Raw genomic sequence first — 27,062 nt, 5'->3', positions numbered from 1 at the left:
TAACTACCGGAAGGTCCCATACACACTCCTTCAAGAACTAGGGTTACTAAGAAGCACCTTTATGGTACTCTCACTAATGTGCCACAAGGAATAAGGTAGTTGCTTAGCCTTGAAAAAAATAATAAAATTCATGAGCTGATAAAACTCACCGTACTCATTGTGCTTTCTGGCTCCAACCTAAGAGAAGGAAGTGACCCACACCAAAGTTTGCAGGGAAGTCAAACGTCGTCAACTGCTCATGCCCACTGGTTACTCATCCTCTGGCTAGCACAGGAATTTGTAGTCCAAGAGATTTCCAGTATCCAATCCCTGAAAAGCAAAGGTATCAAGTTGGTAAATGCTGCCACCTGCATCATCAACAACAAAGCTCAGTTAAAGCGCCGACCGGTCCTTTCTGTCAGCTGCATGCTTTGGTGACCACTTTATGCAATTTATGTCCTTAATCCCACATTAAGCATTTTTGTAGAATACCGAACTAAATGACCCCAAAGCCTGCGACTGGAACCATTATGCCACCTCCTGCCCTCCTTTCTGGTTGCTGAAACCCTGGCATAGCACTATGCTAGCGGCTAGGAAAAGACAAGAGAATCAGAACTACCACCCATGACCTCACCAACTTCTCACAACCAGGAATGGACAGGGCCAGAGCAGAGCCCAGAGCCTCCGGCTCTTCCCACGACTTCACTGTCACCCTCTGGAGGAGCTCATAATTGAACTGAGGAGACAAGAGCCTCAGTTCGCCCTGTGTGCTCAGCTGAGATTTCTGTCAGTGGCACCAGGTGAGTGGAGAAGAGGCAAGAAACTGTGGATCAGGAAGCTGAGCAGCAGGTTCCAGGAAGGGCAGAGAAAGCAGCAGCTGCAGAGGCTGGTGGAGAAGGAGAAGCCCTTGGATTTCATTCAGGGCCCACTGGGAGGTCGCGGCTAACCACAGTAAATTCAGTGTCGGGGCTGCAGTGGGTAAGGAAGCAAATGAGGAGCAAAAACATGGAGCCAGGAGTCAGTGTGTAATCAGTGTAGAAGGGGCAAAGACGGGCTTCTAGTGGGGCAAGCCCTGAGCTCAGCGCAAGGCTGAGGGACCAAGGGAAAGTCGACAGGGACAGTGGTTCTCAAACTTGAGCCTGCACCAGGCTCAACTGAAGGGCTTGTTAAACCAGAGTTTATGATTCAGCAGGTACGGGACAGGGCTCAAAATTTTGCATTTCTAACAAGTTCCTAGGCAATGCTGATGGTGCTGCTCCAGAGGCCATACCATGGGAACCACTGGACTAGGACAATGGCCTTGGAGCTGAAGAGGAGATGTATTTGAGAGGCATCAAGGCGGCAGAGCTGACAGGACCACTCTCAATTCTATCTTTCTTTTCATCTCCAGGGCTGTTACCTTCTCCTAACACATCTCCCACCTCCAGGTACCACTCAACCCTTCTGCCGACCCATCTTTTAAGACATAACTGACCATGGCAGCCTTTACCTGGTTCCCCATCAAGCCCTAACTCCTAAGCATGACCTGTGGAGGCCAAGTGGCCTTCCAGTTAGAGCACATCTCCAGGGCTGGTCAGCTTGGACTGGAGTCAGATGCCTCCAAACAACCACTTGTGACCTTCGGCGAGGCACTGAAGTTCTCTGTGCCCCATTTCCTTACCTATAAAACAGGACAGCATCTCCTCAACGGGTGTGTGAGGATTACAGGAGTTAATACCAAGAACACCTGGAATAGTGCTGCAAAGGCCCAAGGACTGTGGGCTGACATCACTGACTGTTCCTCTAATACCAGCCTTGCAGTCTCTCCAAATGCACTGCTCACTGCACAGCTCCACCTCTAAAATGCTGTGTAACACTGTACCCAATCCAGCTTTAAAAGGAACAGGCATGTCTCCTCCCCTCTCATTCACTTATCAGTATGGCGCTTGCCCTGGGAATACAGCAATGAATAAACAAAGCCACCAGCTCCAAGTCCAGAGGAGGGAGAAGGGGGTGGAAAGGGTTGCTGGCAGGCAGCTCAGGTGCCGTAACAGATATAAGAGCTAGGTGTGAAAGAGTGAAAGAAACACAGGAGGACAAGGAGAGGCCAAAGAAGGCTTCTCAGGAGAAGACCCTTTAAAGGGACTGCTCAGCCAGCTGAGCCTTTCTCCAGCACTTGGTGGTCTGCATCCGTGCATGCCTGCTCCCCCTGGCACCTCATTATCCGCTCTGACCCTAAGTGTTTTGGGGGATAACCTCTTCAATGTGTCACTCTATGGTAGACGGCATGGCATCTCCTGATAGCCCTCAGGCGAGCCCATACCAGGAGGCCACAGGTGCTATCACTCAATAACGGCACAAATATTTTCTAAGGCAATATCTCACCCAGTGAGCCTTCAACGCAGATGGGCATTCAAGGCAGAGGTTCTGGCCAGGAAGAAAACAGTCCACCTGGTTTGAACAGAAGGGGGAGGTGCCCCAACAGTTCCTTAGGACTCACAAAACCAGATCACACGACAGGCCCAGATCTACCACACTTCCTGGATTCTAACACGTACATTTATGTTTCTGATCCCAAGAAGTGTCTTATATTTGGTGTACACCCATGATATAGCTTTTTGGGGGAAAAATTATCTACCTCAATGGTGTGCCTCAGAATTGAGAAGAATCTGATCAAAACGTCACAGACAGAAGAGGGACAGATCTGTCTGTTGAGCAAAGGGAAATAATCTAACGCACAGATCTTGGTTGTTCCATAAGCCTCTTGCCTCCTACTTGGTTAATTTTTAGGCTTTCAAACATGGTTGTTAAAGCTGTGTCCTATGACTATCCCGGAGGTGCCTGTGTTCCTCAGCCTGCACAACCCCCCTGCTCTCTGAAACCATCCTCCTGCAACCCTGCAGCTCCAGCGAGACCACTGCTGCTTCCGCAGAGCTTCCTCATTCTCCATGCCCTTCCACGCCCAAAGCCAATCCAGCAATTCGTTCCAAATATGTTTTTTCCTTTTGGGGATAGCAAGGGTCAGAGGACACAGGAAGTTGGAAGGCTAGCCTTAGGGAAATCTACAAAGAGGTTGGATTTCACCAGAGAATGGAGGTGGGAAGAAAAGGGAATTCCCAGCAGACCAGTGCGGGAAGGCTGAAGTGCAGCGTGTGGACGGGAGGCTCAGGATCATGGGAAAGGTAGCCCTCACCAACTACCAAGGATTCTGGATCATGCAGGTGATAGAGGCCACCAACAAGAGCTGAAACTTAGAGGTTACTTCCACTCTGCACAAGGCATTGTACTTTCCAGACACCAGCTCCTGTAACCCCACCTATCACCCAATAAGGAGGCAGGTACTATTATGGTCATCATTTCACATGCAAGGGAGCTGAGGATGATCAAGGATTAAGCAATTTGCCCAAAGTCCACAACCCGTAAACATCAGAGCCTGGACTTAAACGGGGCAGTCTAACACCAGAACCCACACTCTTAAATAAATACTATGCCAGAATCAGATGTATTAATTCTACAAACAATTTGGATAATAGATGATGTTTTCCACGTTTCTCAAATTTAGTATGTCCAGGAAGAAACATACCAGCACGCTATCTCAGTAAATGGCCCCACTCTCCTCTAGTTTCCAAGGCTAACCCTGCAGTCATTTCAGCACCCCCTCACTTGGTGTAAGTGTTAAAAGGGCAGGGCTCCACCCACTTTGTGCCTTGCTAATCCCCTGCATAAAGGAGATGGTCATGTTTTCTGAAGAAATAAATGCCTTGGGGGTGAGAGTGGGGTAGTTACTGGTATCTCTGCCACTAAGAAAAGAAGACCTGGGGTACTGCATGGCACTGAAAATGGTCAGGAAGGCCAGGGATTCCTAAAGCTTTGAGAGGAGGGTAAGGAAGAAACAACTCATGCCAAGATATCTAGCTGGTTGCTCTGCAGGAGTGACGTCATAAAACTGAAGTAGGGAAGGCAAAAACAAACAGGTGTTGAAGGTAGACAGTTTTAGTTTTAGAAATGCTGGATGTGGGATATCCAGGTAGAAAGGTCCAAAGGCAGCTGAAAAACTCAGAACTGGGTGGAGGTAAAGATTTGAGAATCTGTGTGAAAATTTGGGGAGTCAGAGAAAGAGGAGGCTGTAAAGAGAATAAAAAGTCAGAAACAAAGCTTGCAAGAACCTGGCGATAACAGACAAAAGAAGGCGTTTCAAACAGGAAGCAGCAGTAAACAGGCAGGGGTGCTAGAATGAGGCCAGTGAGCTGGCACAGGGAACTGGTCACTGGTGACCAAGCAAGTGGTAGCCAAACTGCCTAGAGGAAGCGACACTGAATGATGCCTGAAGTGATGGGAGTTGTTCAAGAAATAAACCGGGTGTGTGGAACATGCAGGGCAGAAGAGCCTGAGACAAGTACTGTGTGGGTGGTGTCAGAGAACTGAGGATAGAAGGTGACGCTGGCCAGATAATAACACCCACCTCCTAACCCACACCCCAAGAGCAGGACAATCAAGGGTTTTAGATAGAGATGGCACAGTGAAATCTGCATTCAGAGAGATTGTGTCACCTGTGTGCTCTGAGGCCCGATGGGAGACCCAACCAGTTAGAATGCAGACTGGAGAGGAGACTGACGGTAACCCAGGCAAGAAGAAAGCTGTGTGGCTTGGAGGTAGTGGCAGAGAGTGGAAGGAGGAGAGGGGACCAACAGGATGGGAGGGGGGAATTGACAAAGTTAGTGCTTTCTGTGTTCTCACAGATGTAATGGTCTACTCAATTGTTCTGTTATGGTTAGAGATTGATTTTTTTCCCACGAAGCCATTACGGACACTTCAGATGATGACCCCCCTCCGCCCAGTGGAGTGTGACACACGTAACCATACATATAGACATAACATATATGTGGATGTGACTACACATGTATGCCTACATACACAATGGTTAGATACAGACTGCTCGGCAGGCAGGAAGTGTCAGACTGGAGCCGGATTCGGTCACATCTCACACCATGGTCTTCCCATAACGCAAGAAAAAGAGAGTCAAGAAAAGGCGTTGGGGAGGGGTGCACCCAAAATAGAAGCAAGCAGCAACTCCGCAGCATGTCCAAGGGAGATGTTTGGATGAGCAGCTCTGTCCAGTCCAGCCCCACGGAGCCCCATCCCATGCCAGGGCAGCCGAGGCTGATACAGTCACCCACTGAAAATCTGATCTAAGGTGGCTCTTTGTGCATTTTCCTCCTGGGAGATGACGTGCAGACACATTGGGTCACTTATTCTGTGTGGCAATTATAAAGCAGCTCTCACTGTAAACTCATAAATGGCTATTCTGAGACAGGGGCATAGTCTCCTGTGAGTTTCAATGAGCTAGCGAGGACAACCTCTTTATGCTGGCTTGGTAAAAGCAGAGAGAAGCCTAAATCCTACAGAATGTCAGGAAGGAAATGCCAATTTATCAGTGACTGATGAGGCAGTGGCTAGTACCAACTGTCTAACTCCTGTCTCCCCTTTTTAAATCATAAACATACAATCATTCTCACATTAAATATTTCCCTAAATGAAACGTTAAAAGTAGGATTACAGAACATGTGTTAAAGAGCAAGAGTATTTTAAAGACTGCTGTTTTGTGTCGCTCAACTGCTTTTGTAAACAAAGTCAAAAATACCCAAGGCCATTGGCAACATACCAGTGCCCAGTACAACCTGCCCTCTGGGGGAACTGGGCATGAGTATTAAGAGCTGCCAATAACTTTCATTTCAAAGCTTCCTACATGGAACTTTGATGCGACTGTCACATCAACAACCAGGCCTTAGTACTTAAGAAAAATATGAGCCTCCTGCTTGTCATACAAATGAGGAGGCATGGTAAATAGCCAGCAATCATGCAGCTGGCCAGATGAGCCCTGTAGCCTTGCACAAATACTGACCTCCATGCCTGTTTCATCATCTTTAACGTGGGGAAAATATCCCTTACTCTGCAGCTGTTCTGTGGAAGAGTGATGCTGAGTGAAAGTACCCAGTACTGTTCCTAGCACCCTGGAGGCAACCCCACCAGCTGATTAATTCAATAACTATTTACAGGTGCCTACTCTGGGTCAGGCACTGCTCCAGGGACTAGAAATACAGTGGTGAACAAAACAGACACTCATGGAACATATATTCTAAGTGGAAAGACAACCAATAAATTAAATAATAAATATGTATTATGTCAGAAAGGCCAGAAATCATAGCTCTTTTTACAAGTTTAAGTGTGACTAGATGAGAGCAAAGCAAATCTTCAATCGCAGAAAGAACTGGAACAAATGTTTCCAGCTCTCAGAAAGGCTTAATTCATTTCCAGAAAGACTTGGCAGGAGATAGCTAATCACTCCCACATAGAGGATGCTGAAGAGCCAGCACAGAGGCAGCAGGGCAGCCGTCTCCCAGTTACTCATTCCTAAAGGAGGCGCACAGCCTCAACCATTGGTCTCCCCTGAGATTTCTGCAGGGACTAGATGAATGTATTTGGCAGAAACAGAAAGCAACAGACTATGTTTGGAGAGGCAGCAACTTGGTCTTTCACAAATTTATCTTATACTCCAAAGAAGGTACCACCAGCAACCAGCAAAGTCCCAGAGGCCTGAAAGGAACACCAGAACCAAGGGGCCTTCAAACCTGCTTAGTGATTTGTCACTCAGGGAAATTCTTTCCTTTTCTCCCAACACAAGACCCATTAAGGATCACCTTTTGCTTCTACTAGAGAAAAAGAACAAGTATAGCGATGTTCCACTTTTGCTTCTGATTCAGGCCTTGAGATGCAAGGGTAGAGGATTAAGAATAAATTTCAGCTTTTCGAAAATCTATGGAAAAAACAAACATCAATAAAAATAAAAAGAATATTATTCAGCCTTAAAAAGAAAATTCTGATACATGCAACAGGGATGAACCTTGAAGACATTATGCTCAGTGAAATAAGACACAAAAGGACAAATATTGCATAATTCCTCTTATATGAGGTAACGAAGAGTCATCAAATCCAAGGACAGAAAGTAGAATGGAGGTTGCTGGGGGGTCGGGCAGAATGCAGAGTTATTGTTTAATAAACACAGAGTTTCTGTCTAGAAAGACGAAAAGAGTTCTGGAGATGAAGGGTGATAATGGCTGCACAACAATGTGAATTTACTCAATGTCACTGAACACCTAAAAGTGGTTCAAACGGTCTATTTTATGTTACGTAAATTTTACCACAACAAAAAAGTTAAAAATAAACCACCTGATACTCTTTTTCTAGATACGTTAAATAGACAGGGTTTAGTTAAGTATTCAGGAACGCTCTGCAGGGGGCAAAGACCCAGAAACATCTGTAAGGAATTCGCCTGTAGCAGGATCCTCAGCCTCTCCCGTGCTGTGGGATCTCCAGGATACACCTAAGACTCAAATATACCCAGAGTGGATCTTGGCTCCTCTTCTTCTCAAAGAAGCTGCTCGTAAGAACTTCTCTATACCTTCACATGAAGGATTATGAGAATCCGCCCCCCAACCAGGTTGACCCCTTGTCAACGAAACCCCAGGAGCCCGGTGGGGGGGGGGGCGTGGATCTTAATTTTCTAACAGCCATGTCTGATGAAGTTGTATCAGTAATTGAACTGGGAGGGATATTAAAAGACATCAAATCCAACCAACTAATTTTGGCAGGTTTGAAGCCAACTACCCGATCCTATAACTAGTCCTTTGTAGAAGGGTTTCTCTGGGACAGCATGGAAGTGAGGCTGGGTGGCTTCTCCTCCTCACTGATCCCTTTTAATTATCTTTCAGCCATGGTGGCCTGGGCTCTGGTGATACAAACAAGGCAATTCCTGGGGGCCAGGAGCAAGGGTAATATAAGGAAAGAAACCTAAGGATCCCTCCCTCCAGAGGCTGAAAAGATACCAGAGGCCAATGGGGCAAATCGACCTCAGGAGCTGAAGCCATCAACAGCCTCCCAGTCTTCCCCAGGGCCAAGGTCACTGTGGTCATAAAACTCACAGGGGGCAGGCAGGCATGCTGGGTCTGTGTGGACGGCACCCAAGCATGGAGCCTGCCAGAGAAAGCCAGCTAGGAAGCTTAGCTGCTTTTACTGAATCATGAACCTGGGATAGGGTAGGGTGGGATGTGTGGTGGAGTGAATCTAGAACCACTAAAAATAGCCAAGGTGCAGGCCCTGGTGGGGAAGGGGAAGTCAGAAGCTTACAAATTTGGTTCTTTGACCTATACCCGCAGCAGAGAGCAGCTGAGCAGTGCCTCACAGTGGGAATTCCCTCATTTGCATTCCAGAGGGGGGCTAGTCTCAACCAGCACTGCCCCCAGGGCTCCTCAGCACAAAACATTCCCTTCCACTCTTAGGCAGATGCACATGTGGGCTGGCTAATGAATGGCTGCATGCAGTCACCAAGGGGCAACCCAAACCCAATTCTCTAGAGACATTAATCTTGGCAGTAGGATGCCACACCTGGGCTTATGAGCAGCAGCAGAAGCACTAATCCAGATCCTCTTCAAGTCTCCTTCAACACTCTACCTGGGAAGTAAAATATGAAGTCAATGGTCCTTGGCCCACAGGACAAATGCAGCACCTGGGGTGCTGCATAAAGAACAGCAAGCACCGGGGCTGGCCCGGTGGCGCAAGCGGTTAAGTGCGCACGTTCCGCTGCGGCGGCCCGGGGTTCGCCGGTTCGGATCCCAGGTGCGCACCGACGCACCGCTTGTTAAGCCATGCTGTGGCGGCGTCCCATGTAAAATAGAGAAAGATGGGCATGGATGTTAGCCCAGGGCCAGTCTTCCTCAGCAAAAAAGAGGAGGATTGGCATTGGATGTTAGCTCAGGGCTGGTCCTCCTCACACACACACAAAAAAGAACAGCAAGCACCTACAACGAAAGGAACGCTCTAAAGAGATAGAAAAGGCAAAAGAGAGCAGTAAGAAGAACACTAAGGGCCGGCCTGGTGGCATAGTGGTTAAATTCGCACGTTCCGCTTCGGTAGCTCGGGGTTCGAGGGTTGGGATCCTGGGCAAGGACCTACTCACCGCTCATCAAGCCATGCTGAGGCTGCGTCCCACAAAGAGCTACAACCCTACAACTATGATATATACAACTATGTACTGGTGCTTTGGGGAGGGGGAAAAAAAAAAGGGGGGGAAGATTGGCAACAGATGTTAGCGCAGAGCCAATCTTCCTCAAAAAAATTAATAAATAAAATGTGTTAAAAAAAAAAAAGGAGAACATTAAGTGGGCCTGAGGAAGTTAAAAAGTTTCACATGGTAGCACGCACAGGCACGCAGACACTATCACCAGGCTCCAAAAGACCCAAGAATATTGCAAATGCTCCCAAATGACCACACCCATTGCCTTCACATAGTACAGCCAACCTCTCCTCCCTAACCTGCCACTTACTTTTCTGGCCTCATTTACAGTTGGACATGTGTTCCTAAAAATCGCCACATGATACCAAAAAACCCACAGGGCTTTTCCAAAAAAAATGGCATTAGGGGTACAACACTCAAAAACTTTGATACACACACACACACAAAATAATAAACCAACAAAAATGGCAGCAGAGTTGTACACGTTAAATGGTTAAGAAATGCACATATACTACAATAACTATGGCACTTTCCCAGGTGTGTAGCTCATGAGTTATTGGGAGTAAGGTGAGTGTTGTAACATCAGATGTGCATGCTTGTGGCTCGTAACAGAGTCAAGCTTGGTTCAGCTGAGTTCCAATTGCTGTGTTCATAATTTCCCATAGATGAAATTATGCACAGCAAACTCAAAATTCCCATTATGTTGAAACTGTTCCCTAATATATCAATACTGTTGGAACTAATTCATGCTTTCAAACAAGCATTTAAAGCAGAACTGACTGTACTTTACTCCAGGTACCCAGGGAGTCAGTCAGCCACTCTAGGCTCTTTCCTATCACAGTGCCATAATCGGATACACGCTGTTCCCTTGCCTGCAAAGACCACCCTACCCCCATCCCACTTTGGAGAACTCCTGCTCATCCTTCAAGGCCTGCCCCAAAGGTTACTTACATTTCTCTAACTCCTCCTGGTCCTGATGTAACCACTTCTTCTACTATACTCAATACGATAAACACAACTCTAAGTCAAATACTTATTACAGCACCCCTCCTCTTAGTACAGCACTTGGAACAAACATGTTGGCTAAATAAAGATATTTTTCAAACTGAAATTAAATTATCAAGCTCATTAGATGCTTGAAAGAGACGGCGGATACTTAGAAGAGATGGCAGAGTGTTTTCGAGGGGGGAGAAAAAGAAGAATTCCAGAGATGGGGGAAATGGAGCTTTACATTGCAAGTACCATCAGGAAACAAAGGGAGACTTAAAAACAGATGGTCATGATAGAACAGGAGAGAACAGCTCTACATGAGGCATTTTCAACACGGAGGAAGAACCCCGAACAAATAGTTCTTATTACTTAAGAACTGAAAAACATCAAGAAGGTGCTTGGAAAGGAAGCAAGTTTTAGTACTGATCTGCTGAGGCAAGCAGCAGAATTCAGCAAGTTTGGCTAAAAGAAGAGATGAAGTATAGTAGACAGGAAAATGCCCAGGCCCTAAAGACGACCTCCCCTGGCTGAGCAGGAGGAGAGAGATTCACTCAGAAACAATAACAAGTGTCTTCGGGAATACAACGCAATCATTGAAAATTAAGTTTCTTGAGAATATTTATAATCTGACTCCTCCTGGGTAAATATTACTTGAAAAGAAAAAGAAACATAAAACTAAAGACAATATCCCTCACTGTTAAGTTTTATTTTTACTATTTGAAGCTACTAGAAACACCACCCATAGGCTTTCCCACCACAGAAAAATGTGAATGACAAAGTCCAGCAAAAGGAACAAAGACGTTGGTGACTAAGGTTCAGATGCTAGGTCTGCTTACTAACTGTGTGACCTTGGGCAAGTGACCTGTCCCTGTGCTTCAGGACATGTAAAATAGAGCTAACCACAACTCGCTGGCAGGGTGGATGTGATAGTTAAGTGGGAGAAACTACTCAACACTAGATGTGATTACATCACAAACCTAGAGTAACCCCTACAGACAACTGAGTCACATTACTAACACCATAAAGAAATGCTATTACAATTCCAAAACAAAAAGGCATTCGCAGATAATAATGTCATTTAGCAGACATTCCTGTATTTTAAATTTGTCTATGTCAAATAAATCTATACAGCAAGCCAATTTATTCAGCTATCTGGTGGTACATTCTGCAGTTAATGTACCCCTAGTGGGAACACCAGGAAACCATGTGGTTTAAAAAGAATACTCCAGGAAAGCCACAATTTCTCTTTTGTACAAACAGGCTACTGGTAACACTCATTTTGAAATGTTTGCAGGCCCTTCCTACTCTGCATGGTGTGGTATTAAATAAACTGGACAATTCTTATTTATGCCTAGGAAAAGAAAACCACTTCCAAAGGAAATTCCAGATCCCTGTGGTGGGACCCTCCATCCTAACCTCATGTTTTCTCACACTTGAACTCTGACCTCAGGGTACAGCAGTACCTGTGCTCTGGGCATTCCTTTTCAGAGAGAAAACCTCAAAATGCCTTGCTCTACGACTCCCAAAGCCCTGCTGAAAATAAATTATTTAGGAAAGACAAGTTACAAGAGCATATATGTGAATTATATCTCAATAACAGAAGAGTCAATCCTGTAATATTCTACAGGAGCCACCTTATCCTTCAAACATTCCTAATTTGGGAACAGTGAAAGATGTAGGTAAATCATTTCAAAATAAGTCACTAGTAACATACAAAGAACACACAAAGTCATTTTTATACAGCATACAAACCAATTACCTTGTAAACATATTTTCATTGAGTAGCACCTCAAATCTTTTCCAGAAATTGGTGGGGGTATGAACTACTGGACATGGACTGCTAACAGCCTCTAAGTAAAGAGTCAGTGAAGAACTGCCACAACTGTCAATCATTGACACAAAGTTTGGTCCCCAGTCACCAGCCTGGTCCAAGCTACCCTTATCTCTCTTCCTAACTAATCCTAAGGCCACTAGTCTTGCCCACCTTTCTATGCCATCCTTCTCACAGAATACTGATTTTTCTAGGATTTTATTTATTTATTTATTTTCCCCCAAAGCCCCAGTAGATAGCTGTATGTCATAGCTGCACATCCTTCTAGTTGCTGTATGTGGGACGCGGCGAGGCTGGAGAAGCGGTGCGGCGGTGCGTGCCCAGGATCCGAACCCAGGCCGCCAGCAGCCGAGCGCGCGCACTTAACCGCTAAGCCACGGGGCCGGCCCCTGATTTTTCTCAAATGCAAATCTAACTGTGTCACTTCTCTGCTTAGAACTCAATTCAGTGATTTCCCACTTGGCCTTAAGATAAATTCTGAATTCCTTAACTCCAGGGCACACCAAAGACCTTTTGTGAGCTGGTTCCTGCTTACCTCCCCAGTCCCATCTCTTGCACAACCTGTATTTTAACCTCGAGGAATTTCTCTCATTCCCTCTCCGCTCCACCAGGGCCTGTACCATTCGTATTCTACTCACTGCTGTACCCCAAGCAGAAAGCTCGACACACAGAAGACCTCAAAAATATGCTGATTTAGTGGGCAAAAAATTCTCACCCTTTTTATGGGTGAGATACGCACAGATACGCATACCGTACACAAAAAGACAGTGTACGTAAGCAGCATCAAGATTTCATGGAGAGGGCAATGAGGAAAACAATGTCTCAAAAGCTCCTGGGGAGGGGGTGATCATCATAAGAAGGTTGATAACTACTGTACTAAAGTACGATTTTAGAATCAGAGTTGGAAGCTCGAGTCCAAGCAATATAAAAAATAAAAGACAGCAATACATCTTTCTATTTGAACGTTCCCATTTCACCTCAAACTCGTACATAAAACCGAACCCATTGTCTCCCCACCTAGTAAAAAACAAACCACCAGAAAAACAAAACGATTTCCTTCAACGTCTCTACCTTTCATTACCAGTGGTCCCCAAACTCCTGGCCACTGAACTCAAAGGCCTAGTCCTGCAGCCAGGAAACCTAGGTTCTACACTCGCTGTCGTCAACTGGCTGGGTGTGTGACCTTGCGCAGACTGCCTCGGTCTCCCGAACTACTCAGGAGCGTAAGCGGAGACCCTAAGTGTGGCTCTGAGAACTCGGCGCAGAGGCAGAACGGTATATGGGCACCGGCAAGGGTAAGACAAAAGACAAACCCCACAAAAACGGCTACCGCGGGCTCCAGGCCCTGAACTCTCCCCTTCCCCCCCTCGACGGGTCAAAGGGTGGAAAGCGGCATTCATCCAGCGCTGGTTCGGGTCTTCAGCCAGCTTCACCTTCTGGCGCCTGCCCACGGGCGCGCCGGGGAGGTGCGGACGCCCGCGGGGCGGGGGCGCGGCCGCGGGCTCGGCGGTCACGGGTTCCACCGCCACCGGAAGCTGAGGCTCCACCAAGCTCGGGCCGCTGGGCGCTCCCGGGGCGGCCCCACGGCCCCGCCACGCGGTCCGGGGGGACTCGCGGGCCCACGAAGGCGGGGCGGGGCGCGAGCGCACAAAGGAGGCGGCGTCAGCGGGGAACAAAAACCTTGCCCAGGGCTCCCTCGATCGGCCCGCATCCCGGGCCGCCCTGCCCGACTCTCCGGGTGACCTTGGCGCGTCCCTCCCCGCCGCAGCCTCAGTTTCCCCAGCGACGCTACGCACGAGGTGCCGCGGCCGCGGCCCGCCCGGCAGCCGACACAGGGCGAGGCCTCCCGCTTCCCTTGCCCGCGCCGAGCCAGGCTCGTGCCGCCGCGCGGACGGCGGGGAGGGCAGGCGAGCCGGCCCGCGCTCCCGGGGGAGGCCGGCGGCGGCGGGGCCCGAGCCGAGTCGGCCGCGCCAAGGCGGCTCCCCGGGCCGCGGCGCCGAGGCCTCTGCAGGCCGCGAGCCGCCCGAACCCCGAATCTGCCCGGCCCCGGCCTGCCGCTCCCCACCGGCAGCCCGACCCTACCTGGGGCGGGCCCCGCCCGGCAGGCCCCGCCGCCGACGCGCCCGAGCGCGGAAGCACCTGCGGAAGCTGCCGACGAGACGCCTCCAGCCAGACGCCGCCGCCTCGACAGCAACCCACTTCCGCTCCGGAGGCCTCGGCTCCGCCCCCCACGCGTCCCCATTGGCCGCCGCCGCCCTACCCCGCGGTCTACCAGTCGAGGAGGTAGGTTTTCAATCCTATTGGATAAGACAACCATCTATTACCACTTTGAAACGGGCCTCCTTCCGGCCTCGCCCACGCTCGCGAGCTCAAGCTCCCGGTTTCCCGCGAGAGTCGCGGCCGGCGCCCCTCCGCCCGCAACGCCTCTCGGGAGTTGTGGTACGCGGACTGACCGCTGCCCTGGGCTCCGGCACCCTTTCCGCTGGCACGTCACGCCCGGCCGACGGCGCGGAGCTGGACGTTAGTGCAGGCCAGCCGTTCCGCGGCCGGCATACCCGGGCCCGCTCCCGCCTCTCTCCGGGCCTCAGTTTCCTCGCTGTTGGTGAGGCCTTTGTGAGCAGTGTTCCCGGGGTCTCTACCACGGCCGGAAACCGACCCTGGATCTGCAGCTCCTCCAGGACGCCCGCGACGTGCCAGGCCCTGGGTCGGCATCTGGTCCCCGTGATCCCGGACTCTCCCAGGCTGGTAGTGGAGACAGGAGAGAGGCACAGCCTGGCCCAGCTGCGGGAACCCGGAGGAAACACTCAACCAGGACGTCTGGGCGGGCTCCCCGGAGGAAGCGACCTCGGAGCTGAGAACTGGAAGAACTAGAAAGGAGGAGAGAGTTCCAAGAAGAGGGAGCCTGGATGGGGAGAGGTGGACTGGCATGTCCAGGACACTGAAGGCTGCCCGGTGTGCCAGGAGCACAGAGGTGGGGAGCGGCGGGGGTCGGGGGAGGCAAGAGTCAGATCTTGGAGGGCCCCGATTCCAGGTTAAGAGTCTGGAGTATCCCTTGGGCAGTGCGTGTCAGGAAAGGAAGGACTGAATCCTTGGAGGGGCACTCTTGCCCAGGTCCGATCCTGGGAAAGGGGCCATAGCCCAGGCAGAGGCTGGCAGCGGCCAGGGGCATCTGGTGCAACTCCAAGGGTCAGGAGAGTGCAGGCCCTGGATCCCTCCTGCCTGAGTTTGAATCCCAGCTCCACTGTTTAAGCAGGTTTGACCAGTTCCTTCACCTGTCACATGGGGATAACAACAGTACCTACCTCTGAGGAAGAAGGTGGGGAGTTGGAGGACTCAACATAGCACAGCACAGGTGCATGCCAGCCCCTGGGTGGGGAGGGCAGAGCACAATCTGATTAGAGAATTGGGTGGTGGGTTCCTTGAGTTCAACTCCCAGAACTGGACTTGGGCATGGATTTGGCAACCGGAAAAGAGAGCCCAGCTTGTCCCTCTTGCTCTGAGAATACCCAGATCTCAGGCCACGGCCATCATCTCTGGTCCCTAGGCACTCTCAGGCAGTAACCAGGTCACTCCAGAGGCCTTGGGGTGGACTGTTTCCTAAGAAGGGGTCTTTAACCCAGAAGATTGAGTCATGTATGGAAATGACTAAGCAGATCAAAACCAGAGCATTAATGTTTTTCTGTTGAGTTTACCGAGCAATCTCTGTGTTGATATTTTATGTAATTGTAAGGGAATTTGGCATGGCAGAGTATCAGATAAATCTGATTCCATTGTAAAATTTGTGGTTGAGTATTTGCTTTTGATAGTGATTTTAAGTTGGAAGATATAAGATTTTCCAAAGTTTGTGATCATAATTGGAATATTAAAGAGAATTTACACGTTTAAGAGAAATGTAGACATTTAATATATCTATAGGAATTTTTAAATACTGGAGAGGGCAGACAACTGAAATGCTAAAAAAGGAAAGTAGATTCTACATGTATAAATGCAGTTTAAAACGTTTAAGGGAATTTCAGCTTATAGGTGGGACCATATATGACTAACCAAAACAATAGTTAAAAATGACCAGATTTATAAATAAGATTAGTAATTTGAATTTCATAGCCTAAGGAAAAGCTAGAGTTTTCCATTTGTGACTTTAATACATTAAAGACGTGGTGTTGAAAAGACGTGGTGTTGAAAAAGTCATGACAGATACCAGTTTCGTGTTCAAAAGCTGCCTTGAAGGCCTCTCCGAACCTCACTTGACACTGAACTTGTGGCGTGAGCATCCCTGGCTCCCTCACAAATAGTCCTCCATCCTGCCCTGAACGTCCCCAGCTTAGAGAAAAGACTGGCACCTCGGTGCTTCCACAGTGCCACACAGCTAAATGCAGATTGCTGGGCCTCATACCAGAACCTGAATCTCTGTGGATGGGGCCTGAGAATCTGCTTTTTAACTATCTCCAAAGAAAGAACCCTTGACCAAGTGAGTTTCAGATACTGTCAAGGAGGGTCTTCTTGCTGAAGACTGGTATTTCTTTATGCAGAAAATACACTTAAGCAGAATGTCAGTTCCCCAGGTGGTCCAGAGAGCTTTCTCAGCATCAGCTGGACCTTATCTCCCCAGCTGGTCCTTGTTCCAGGAGCAACTTGATTCTCTCTCAAAGGGCTCACGCAGGGAGGGGGAGGCAGGGATCCACAGTGTGAATGAAAGCCTTCGGCTTTTGAGGGCACATCAGTTAGCTCTTGCTTCAGAACAAACTTCCTCAAAGCTCAATGCTTTAAACAAATAGGCATTTATTGTTGCTCATGAATCTACAAGTTAGTGGGGCGTGGGGGGGTGGTGTCTGGTTCTGGCTAGCCTCACATGTTGGGGTCTGTAGGGTGGTCGAGGATGGTGTTAACTGGGACAACTGGCTCTCCTCCACATGGTGTCTCATCCCAGCAGGACATCCTGGACGTGCTCATTTTGGGGCTAGGTAGGGTTCCGAGAGAACAAGAGGGAGGTCCAAGGCCACCTGAGGCCCAAGCCCTGAACTGGCACACAGCCACTTCTGCTGCACCCTGTTGGCCAAAGCAAGTCAGCCCAGATCCAAGGCTGGGGGAAATAGACTCCGCCTCTTGATGGGAGATCACAAGGCAAGGAACACGGATATAAGGAGACATTCTGCCATCCCCAACCTCAGGGGATGGCCTAAGGCCTGCTCCCACCCAGGACTGTATGGAGCAGAAGCCCCAGGGGCTCTCAAAGGAGCCCTGAGCAGCTGCCCAGTCCAGGAGGATGGGTAGGGACCTTCTGGACTGCCAACTAGCATTGTTGTCAAAAGCACCCCGAGTTTATTGGGCCATCACCTCTCCCCTCTGTTCCAGAGACCAGTCTGATAGGTGAAGGGTAATTCTCCCCTCCTGCCACAGTGCTTGCTTTGGGCACCCATGCAGACCTTTCCCCCTGCAGGAATTGGCTGCATGTTCAATTTAGGCCAGTGAGACTGGATGTTCGCACCAGGCTTCCAGGACAGAGAGATTTCCCTTCCTAAGAGCTGCAGGGAGAGATGGCCCTTCTTCCTGTTGGGAGGCTAGAACTGCTACCAGCTTGGAGATGGAGCTCCTGGATCAGGCATGTCCTGAAGTCCACTCTACCTTTGGATTGCCAGTTATGAGAACTAATAATTCCCCTTTTGAAACCCTCAGAGCTCCTGAGGGGCTCTCTGGACAGATCATCATCAATGTTATTCCCTCAATATCAAATGAGATGGATTTGAATCATACAACACAGAATATAAGAAATGTCATGTTTATTTTTTTTAATGAAATTTAAAAAGCTCTAACTTGACAGGGAGGTGGGAAGTTCCTCCCTTTACCAACCCAGGTGCTGAGAAAGTCCTGGGGTTGACATGATTCAGAATTTTGGGGGAGAACTCTGGTCTTTAGTCTGTTCTTGTCACTGTGAGATGCCCACCTTCCTGATCTAAATGTGCCCTGGGATTCAGCCTCCCCCTCTGAGATGCCATCTCCTCCTCCCAGGATATGGGGTGTGGGGGGATCTCTCTCCTGGACATCTGTCCACCTGGCAGTTTCCAGCCCCTCCCTTACTGCCCCCCACACCATGGACTTGCCCATACTCGCTCTTTCCTGGAAGCTGCAGCACAGCTAGCTTTATTCCTGAGGCTGCCTTTCACCAGCTGGCTTTCACTCAGCCAGCCCGTCCTCAAGGCTATGCCCTTTCCAGCCCAGTGCTGGGTCCGAGGACCCAGGAGAATGAATTTATCCTGGTCCCAGCCCTGGGCGAGCCTGGTGGCCCCAACCTTGTTCCTTCAGTGATGCTGGAGAAAGTTGGGTGTGTTCTCAAGTCACCCAGGCTTAGATTCAGTCCCAGCGGTGACGGCTCTCTGGGCAGGTCACTTCACCGCTTTGAGCACCAATGGCCTCAGCAGAATGGGGGTGGGGGACAGTTCGTACAGCCTGGCCCGCCCTCCCTCGCGGTGAGGTTTACATGAGATAAGGCATGAGAAGGGCCGGTTCCTAGTGCCTCAAGAATCCTGGCCACTTCTCCAACCAAAGGCACATGCACAATTACACACACAGTCTTGGGGGTCCCCAGGTTAAGCCACCGGACTCCAGACAGAGAGTGGGGATTCCAGGTTTCCACGTGCAGAGAGGACTCTGGGAGCAGAGAAGAGGGGGCGCCGGGAATGCCTTGTGCTGGGCCGGAGGTATGGGCCCGGATCTGGGCTAGGGTGCCAGATTTAAAATATAAACATAAAACATAAAATACACGACGCCCAGAGAAATTTAAATTCCAGATGAAGAGTAGATACTTTTTTTAGCATAAGTTTGTCCCACGCAATAACTGGGCGTCCTACATTTCATCTGGCAACCCTACTCTGGGCAGATGGAGACTGGGGCGGGGTGCGGCGTAGAGCAGGGGTGCGGAGGCAGCGTGGGGAATGGAGCCTGGGGGGCGGGGGGGCCCAGAGGGGCGGGGAGAGAGAGCAGGAATGGAGAGGAACCCGCGGCCCAGGAAAAGGAGGCAGACACCGCCGGCCTCACGCTTTATTCGGGCGGGGGTCGCGGGGTCCGGGGCGGCCTGCCGGGCTCAGGCGGCCTCCAGGCGTCTCGCGGGCCCGCAGGCCGAGCCTCCCTGCTGCAGCGCCCGGAGCCTGCGCTCGCGGCTCCGCTCCAACTCCAGCCAGTGCTGCGCCTCCAGCGGCGCCTGCGGGCCGGCGGGCGCGGAGGTCAAGCTGAGGAGGGCGTCCCCCACCCCTGCAGCTTCCGCGCCCTCCCCTGGGACCCGCGCCGCGCCGCTAGCCAAGCCCCCACGCCGCGCTCCTCGCCCGGCCACTGCGTCCCTCCACGGCCTCCGCACTCGCCGCGCCCCGCCACGGCCTCCCCGCCCCTCCCCCCCGCGGCCCCCCTCTACGCCTCCCTGGCCCGCCCCCCGCCCCCGCTCCCCCCGGTTCTCCCCGCCCCTCCCGGGGCTCACCCGCGGCTTGGGGCGCGGGGCCCGAGGCGCCGCTACGCGCAGCGGGCGCGCTTGCCTGCGGCGCTCGGCCGCCTTCTCCTCGATCCTGCGCTGCAGCTCGAGCACGCGCTCGTCCTGGGAGGGCGCCCCCGGGTCCGCCCACAGAGCTTTCTTCTCCTCCCACCTGGGCGGGCGACAGGGCGGCTTAGGAGGGTCCCCCAACCCCAGATTAATGGAAGGGATTTAGGGTCAGGCAGAGAGGCCCTCCGAGGACCGCGCGGGTGGGGTCCCCCCGGCGCCTCTACCATTTTGCAATTCGTACTTCGCATTTTGAGAAAGTATTCCATGTGTATTAACTGTGTATTTGGGGTAAAAAAGTAAAAGCCTCCCTTTATCTCGCGCTCCCCCGCCACTCTCTTACCTAACTCTAGGGGTTACCTAGAGGTAACGCCTGCTAATACTGTTCTATCTTTGCAGATCTCTTCTACACTACGTAGGCCACTCCTCAAAGAAGGTCTCCTTATACACTGTTCCCTGAGCCTTTGGTTTAAGCACACATCACAGCATCAGGGCATTCACAGGTGCTGTTCCTTCGGCCACCATCGCTGCCTGGCTGATTCCAGCCCCTTGCCCACTAAAATGCTCCTGGTGAATTAATGCCATGGGGTCTGCATGCAGGGGACTCCGGAAGCTTTGTTAGTGGGTTTGGACCCTTAGAGGTTCCCCAATGCCAACCAGACTGCATTTGGGTCTGTCAGGCTAAGGCCAGGGGCTGGGAAGTGGTGAGGTCTCCCAGGTGCATGCCACCTTGGGGACCTGCCGGGTGGCCAGTCAGCCCTCCCTGGGCAGCCCCCAGCAGTTGTCTCGGGCCTCCTCTGAATGGTAACCAGAGCAGCAGTCACTCAGAACCAATAGTGATGGCTTCTGTGAGTGTCCTTCCTTCAGTCCAGCCCACTATCTCACCCTGCCCCAGTTATACTCAGGCACTGTCTCTGGAGCCCTGACCCAGGCTATGCTATGAGAGGGCTGGGTGCCACCTCCCCTGGGGCAGCCTTGCCTCCCCGTGGGATGAGGCCAGGGCCCAAAGGCCAGCCTGACCCCAGGAGTGACACCAACCTATGCCTGACCAAGCTGCCACAAGACAGCCACATGGAGCTAGAAAAGTCACCACAAAACAAACGAAAGGGGTGTTTGTGTGCATGCTCTCCATTAAAAGAGAGGAGAGATACCTAACAATCAAATGCTGTGTGTGAACCTCAACCAGAGGTCCTGGTCCTGGTTTAAAAAGAGAGAAGAAAAAGGTACAGCAAACAATCTTTAAAAAGTTATAGCAGTCTGGGGAACCCTGGAGACATGTGAATACAGACAGGATATTTAGATGACATTGGGAATCTTATTTTATTTTTTTTTTGGTGAGGAAGATTGGCCCTGAGCTAACAACTGTTGCCAATCTCCCTCATTTTGCTTGAGGAAGATTGTAGCTAAGCTAACATCTGTGTCAATTGTCCTCTATTTTGTATGTGGGATGCCACCACAGCATGGCTTGATGAGTGGTATGTAGGTCAGTGCCTGGGATCTGAACCCATGAACCTTGGGTCACTGAAGCGGAGCGCACGAACTTAACCACTACGCCACTGGGCCGGCCCCGACATTGGGAATTTTAAATTTTCTAGTTGTGTCATTATGCTGTGGTTATGTAGGAAAATGTTTTTTTTTAAGAAGATGTACCCCAAAGTGTTTAGGAGTAAAGTGTCTGACGCGAGTACTTCCAAATGGTTCTGCAAAGACAGATGAATAGCTAACCAGCTAGATGAAGCACATGGCAAAAGGTCATACCCATGACCTAGATGCAAAATGATTGAATCTAGGTCATGGGTGAGCCATCACTGCATGATTTTTTCACCATTTCTGTATGCCTGAAAATTGTCTAATAAAATAGCATGGGTGGGGGAAGTTATTGTAAGGGAGCTGCCAGGGCAGGAGGGTGGTGAGTGTTGCGAGGAGAACCCACTCGGGGGTGCAAAGGCAGGCTCGCTGCTCTCTGCCTGCCTGAGGCGCCTGCCCCCGGGCCAGGTACCAACCTCAAGGCTGCAGATCTGCCCATGGCTGCGCGGCACAGCGAGATCTGCTCCACCGCCTTCTGCAGCTCTTGGCTCTTGGCACGCTTGCCCTGGATGATCTGGTCCCGCTTCTCTTCCTCCTCGCGTCGCTGCATCTCCTTGAGCAGGGCCAGCCGCTCACGCAGCTCCACGATGGACATCTCCCCTTCCAGGCCATACCCGGGGATCTGCAGGGTGGGCGGTGGAGGCCCCCAGCTGGGAGCCAGGCCCATGCCCAGCCTGCCTGGCCATCTCCTGTGCCCTGGCCTTTCCTCTGCACCAGCACTGGTGTCCCTCCCGTGTTCCACAGGCCTGGCGCCGGGCCCAGGAGATCTCCCTCCTTCTGCTCAGTAGTGCCTGTATAATGTGTCCGCCATCCAGCTTCTCCAGCCTGGGCCCCCTCTGCAGCCCTAGACCCATGTGGTGACTGGACATCTCAGCCGGGCGCCCTGCAGGCCCCTCCACTGTGGCAGGGCCCAAATGGAGCTCACTACTTTCTCCCCAGGCAGGACTCCGGGGCCTGGGCAGAGAGCCCTTCAGACTCTGCACACCCACTGAGACCAGGCCAGGCCCCTGTCCTGCTCCCATGGCCCTCCCAGGCCTGCCCCTGCCTCACCAGGTGCCAGCCTGGCCTCTCACTGTGCTTCTCACACAGGCTTCCAGGCCCCGGTGCCCTCCTCTCAGCCTCCTGCTCGTCCAGCCTCTGGCCTTCCTGCACCTGCACTCTCCCTACACTGCCCTTCCCACCTGGGCCTGGGGAGTCCCTGGACCTTGCTCAACATGTAGCTCCATGAAGCCTATCTTGCCCAGCCTCAGGGGCCCTGGCCCCCAACAGCATTGTGAACTCTTGGGCCAGACCCAGGCCTCCAGCATGGTTGGTGCAGGGTCCACAGCGGGGCATGGGTGGCCAGGTGGATCTCAGCTTGGGGCGAGATGGCTTTTGGCCTTGGTAGGAATTCTGGACACGCCCTCTCATGGCAATGACAGGCACAGCAGGACACATAGAGGCTCCTCAAGATCGTTGGATAGGGCGTGGGCTCCAGGGAGCTGTGTCCTCACCTGGGTCAGGTCCACGAGCTTGCCCTTGCGTGTGGGCTGCGTTTCCAGGGCTCGCAGCTGGGAGATGAGCTCACAGCGCCGCCTCTGCTCCTCCTTGGCTGCCTCTGTGCTGCGCTGCAGCAGTTCCCGGCTCTCCTCTATCACCTCCTGAACTTGGGGGCCAAGCAGGGTGTTGAAGGGGTCAGAGAGAGCCCGGCAGGCGCTGGGCAGGGGATACCTTTCCCTGGAACGGCCTGCACAACCCTGGCCTTCCCCTGAGGGCACCTCAGCCCTTCACTGACCACAGTGGCTCACCCAGGGCAGGAGGCCAGCCCAGACCTGAACTGGGGGGAGCAGAGCTAGGCACTGCCTCATAGCACTTGGACCCCGCACCATACCTATCTGCCGTCGGCCTTTCAGGAGCTTTGTCTGTGCCACTTGAACATTCTTCCGTGCCTCCATCACCTGCTCCACCAGCTCCTTCATGGACCTTTCCTCCTGGAGTCGCCTCTCGGCACACTGTTGCATCAGCTCAGCTGTCTGCTTGAACAACCGACCTGCCATGTCAGAGCCGGAGGGGCCCTCTGGAGCAAGCATGTGCCCCCTGGTTCTGCCCTAGCCCTGGGATCAGCATGAGGTCTGGGGGGCAGAACCATCCGCTGACTCCAAGTCACCCTGGAACCTGGATCTAAGCTCATCAGCTCCTGGTGGTTCCCTGGAGGTCAGGCCTGTTGGGGAATTTCCACCTTATGTCCTCCCTTCCTCCACTGTGGTCCTGGGGGGTGTGAGCCCAGAATCACACAGCCACCTCCCCAGATCTGACGATGAAGCTGAGGGGGACAGCCAAGAGAGTCCTGGGGAAACCAAGTCAGAGCCACTGGGCTTGCCCTGAAGCCCATCCACCCCTGGACTCCAGATAAGAGACAAGGGCACTCATTGCTTTGAAGCCACATGGAGCTGGGTATTCAGATACTGCCCAGGCCTGTGCATAGGACATGCCAGGCCCCAGGAAGCCCCAGGCTCCCCAGAGCACATCCTGATGGTCATCCCATGCCTCTTCTTTCTTGTGGTGCTTCAGAAGTGCACAGCCCCAAACAAGAGGGCGTGGTTTTGCCACTATGAACTGCACATAAGTGGAACTGTCTTGCCGTCCCTGTTGTGTCTCACCTCTTCTGCTCAGTGTCCTGTTTATTAGTTGCATCCACAATATCACCTGGATTATAGTTGGCTTATTCTCGTGACTGTATGTTTTGGGGAATATATCACAACTTTTTGATCCATTCTACCATTGATGGACATTCAGTTTGTTTCCCACTTGGCGCTACTGTGGACAATTCAGAATGATATTTTCAGTCCTCAAGATACTACAAAGGACAGCATGGGATTTATATCTCCTGTCACCAGCCCAGCACTGCCAGGGAGCTATTGGACTCCCAGCCCCCAGAAGTCTATGCAACTGGGAGCTCATCCTCAACTGTACGGTAAGTGGAGAACCAGCCTGTGGGCAGCTCGGTCTCCAGGGTTAGAGATGGGGCACAAAGTAATCCTTTCGTAAAACAATTTGCTGGTGTGTATCAAAAACGGCTCTTGACCATCCCTTTCAATGCCGTGCAATTTCGTTCCAGGTTCTAAGAAAAGGAACCAGGGCTCTTGGAGAAATGGCTATTTTAGGGTTGGGGCAGGGAGGATACAAGATGAGCCTGGAGCATTCTATAGTACTGTAAAGTAAGGAGGTGCTCAAAACACAAAAGGATAGTGGGCATGTCACAGGGACCCAGGAGCCAACCTGAAAGGGCTCCCACTAGCCAAAGCTAGCAATAAAATAAATAATGTCGTATTGGGTTACAACACAGTATAAAATAAATATGCTGGAGTCCACCCTGATATAAATAAGTGATTGACTCAATGAATAAGTAGGGGAGAAGAGACAAGTCTCCCGCACAGAAGACCTCTAAATAACTGCCCACCTCCTGAGTGTGGGCTCCGTTTAGAGACCCCCTTCCAGAGAGTACACTGGGGAGAGGGGGAATAACTGCAGTGGAGAGACCTAGCCAGGTGATGAAGGTCAACACCCACGTGGTAAGTTTGTCGATAGCAGCACCCTTGACAGGACGTGATGAAAAGGCACTTTACCTCTGTGGTCTCCCTCCCACACCCCAGTCTAATCCTGAGAAGAACATCAGACACATCCCAGCGGAGGACGTTCTAGGATATCTGACCCGCACTCCTGGAACTGTCAAGGTCATCAAGAACAAGGAAAGTCTGAAAAAATGTCACAGCCAAGAGGAGTCTGAGACGTGACAACTAAATGTAATATGGTGCCCTGGATGGCATCCTGGACAGAAAAAGGACATTAGTGGAGAAAAATGATGAAATCTGCATAGGGTGTGGAGTTTAGTTGAGTCATGTACGAGTGTTGGTTTCTCAGTTGAGAGAAATATACCATGGTGGTATACAGTGGGTTGGTGCCCCCCAAAATTCATGTCTACCTGGAACCTCAGAATGTGACCTTATTTCCAACTAGTTAAGGATCCAATAAGTAATTAGTTAAAGATCTCAAGATGAAATCATCCTGGATTTAGAGTGGGCCCTAAATCTAATGACAAGTGTCCAGATAAGAGGAGGCAACGACACAGAGAGACACAAAGAAGATGGCCATGGGAAGATGGAGGTAGAGACTGGGATGAGGCTGCCACAAGCCCAGGAATTCGTGGGGTCACCAGAAGCTGGAAGAGGCGAGTAAGGATCCTCCCTTAGAGGCTTAGCAGAGAGCATGGCCCAGACCACACCTTCATCTCAGTCTTCAGGCCTCCAGAACTGTGTTTTAAACCCTCCAGTTTGCAGTGCTTTCTAGGGTAGTATTGTAATCACAGATGCTACCAGCAGAGGAAGCTGGGTAGGAAGGATATGAGAACTCTCTTTGCAACTTTTCTGTGACTCTTAAAACTGTTTCAAAATAAGAAGTTTATTTAAAAAAATACTTTTGAAAACTTTGTAATAATAAGTTGAAGAAATGCTTGTGCAGAAATATGAGGTGAAAAAAAGTGGGCTACCAAAACACATGAGTCTTATTTCAAGTAAGGAAACTATGGGCGGAGAAAGAAAGACACCTGGACTAGGAGGCGTGCTGAGCCGAGTCCTGGGGCCCCCAGCTTGGCCGCCCTGTCACTGTTGGGGTAGCATGGAGACAGCTGGGAGCCTCGCTCAGCCTGGGAGCAAGGAAAAGAGGCAGCATCTCCTGGCTCTCCAAAAATGCACGCAGAACTGGGGAGGCAGCACGGGCCCGTGGAGAAGGCCCCAGCTTGGGAGGAAGACCCACAGGATTTTAAGTTCTGTCTCTACCCAGACCAGCTACGTGACCTTGGGCAAATCATTCACCATTCTGGCTGCAGTGTCTTTGCAGATAAGTGAGCCCCACCTCCTCAGCCACCCTGAGCACAGCATCCACTCACTCATGACAAAGGCATCCCCATCAGTCGTAGCATCAGCATCAGCACAGCGTCAGGGTTCGACAGAGAAAAGGAACGAGCACATGAAGATGGAAAAGAGGCACAAAATCCGCAGCTATGGGCAGGAGAGGCGAGCCCGCAGAAGGTCGGGGCCACCAGGGCGGTGAGTGGTGAGGCAGCCAGCTGGCCGGAGTCCTGGGGCTGACTCGTAGCTCTGTCTACTCTAACGTAAACCTCAGACGGTGGTCCTGCCGGATTCCACTCAGGGGCCAGGAGTGGCCTATTGCATCCTCTGGCTCTACGATAGAGGTCCCACTGCGTTTTCGAGACCTCTCCACCCTTCCCACAGCAAGCACCACGCGAATGGGGGCTGCTGGCTGACCTCGCACCAGCAAGGGCTTCCAGTTACCAGCACGGGGACACCTTCAAAATTCAGGTGAAAGTGGAACACACTCAAAAGCGTCAATGTGACAAAGCCAAATGGAAACACTGCAGGGGCCTCCAAACTAAACGATCTGACTGAATACTTTGGTAAAATGTCCCCTAAAAAGTCCCCACCCATGACAACCAGAATGTGAACTGTTGTTATTCACCCAGTGGATTTCTTGTTAATATTGGTACTGCTATTCTGGATTAATTTAACTGTGAATGATGGATTACAAAAACAACAAGTAATTATGTGAACTTTATCCATTTTGTTCAATATATCTACTTATTTGTATGGTTTGTCAAATTATTCTAAAAGGGGGATGAAAGAAGATTATTTAAGAAGATATATTCAAATTGTTTATTATGAGGCAATGTTAGAGCTACACTCATAATTTAAACAAATATATCCTTTTCCAAGCCTGTTGCTACAGTGCCTTAATACCGGTCTCCATGGAAAAACCCAGAAAAGCTCCTCCTCCTCCTGGTCCCCAGCTATGGAATCAATCCTGGCCTCTGTGATGAGGGTCAGAGGCTCCTGGAGAATAGCTGAACCTATGTCTCAAGCAGAGAAAATTCAGGTGGACCCCGAACATCCTGCCTCTCAAAAGAAAAGATGTGTCCAAAGGCTCTAGACAGGTGCAAAAGGGACAGAGAAGGAGGGAAAGGGCTCCCGCAGGCCAGGCTGTAGCAACGGAACCTCGGTGGAGATAAAAGTTACAATTGATTAAGACACTAAGGCTGTGAAAGTCATCAG

The 27,062-nt window shown here is 51.0% G+C and overlaps 2 protein-coding genes across 5 annotated transcripts in view; both read right to left on the bottom strand.

Moving 5' to 3' along the window:
• Positions 1-14,032, bottom strand: part of RNF4 (ring finger protein 4) — a 35,587-nt gene extending 21,555 nt beyond the window's left edge. For 3 of the 4 annotated variants that reach the window (XR_009220918.1, XM_058546579.1, XM_058546578.1), the window contains exons 1-2: positions 13,932-14,032; positions 150-309 (exon numbers count right to left, since the gene is read on the bottom strand). Coding sequence is in view for 2 of the 4 variants with exons in the window: in XM_058546578.1 (XP_058402561.1) it covers positions 150-158 (9 nt within the window). In the remaining 2 variants the exon portion in view is untranslated. The remainder of the gene's footprint in view (positions 1-149; positions 310-13,931) is intronic. The other variant, XM_058546581.1, reaches the window with a different exon arrangement.
• Positions 14,033-16,094: 2,062 nt separating this feature from the next.
• CFAP99 (cilia and flagella associated protein 99) overlaps positions 16,095-27,062 on the bottom strand; it is a 44,179-nt gene continuing 33,211 nt past the window's right edge. The window contains exons 11-15 of the mRNA XM_058546577.1: positions 22,829-22,970; positions 22,452-22,603; positions 21,375-21,580; positions 19,315-19,477; positions 16,095-19,044 (exon numbers count right to left, since the gene is read on the bottom strand). Of these exons, the coding sequence (XP_058402560.1) occupies positions 18,928-19,044; positions 19,315-19,477; positions 21,375-21,580; positions 22,452-22,603; positions 22,829-22,970 (780 nt within the window). The 3' untranslated portion in view covers positions 16,095-18,927. The remainder of the gene's footprint in view (positions 19,045-19,314; positions 19,478-21,374; positions 21,581-22,451; positions 22,604-22,828; positions 22,971-27,062) is intronic.

The sequence above is a fragment of the Diceros bicornis genome, chromosome 8, assembly GCF_020826845.1.
Source record: "Diceros bicornis minor isolate mBicDic1 chromosome 8, mDicBic1.mat.cur, whole genome shotgun sequence".
In the NCBI taxonomy this organism is placed as follows: domain Eukaryota; kingdom Metazoa; phylum Chordata; class Mammalia; order Perissodactyla; family Rhinocerotidae; genus Diceros; species Diceros bicornis.
The sequence above is the reverse complement of the archived record's forward strand: the minus strand, read 5'-3'. Positions and strand labels throughout refer to the sequence as shown.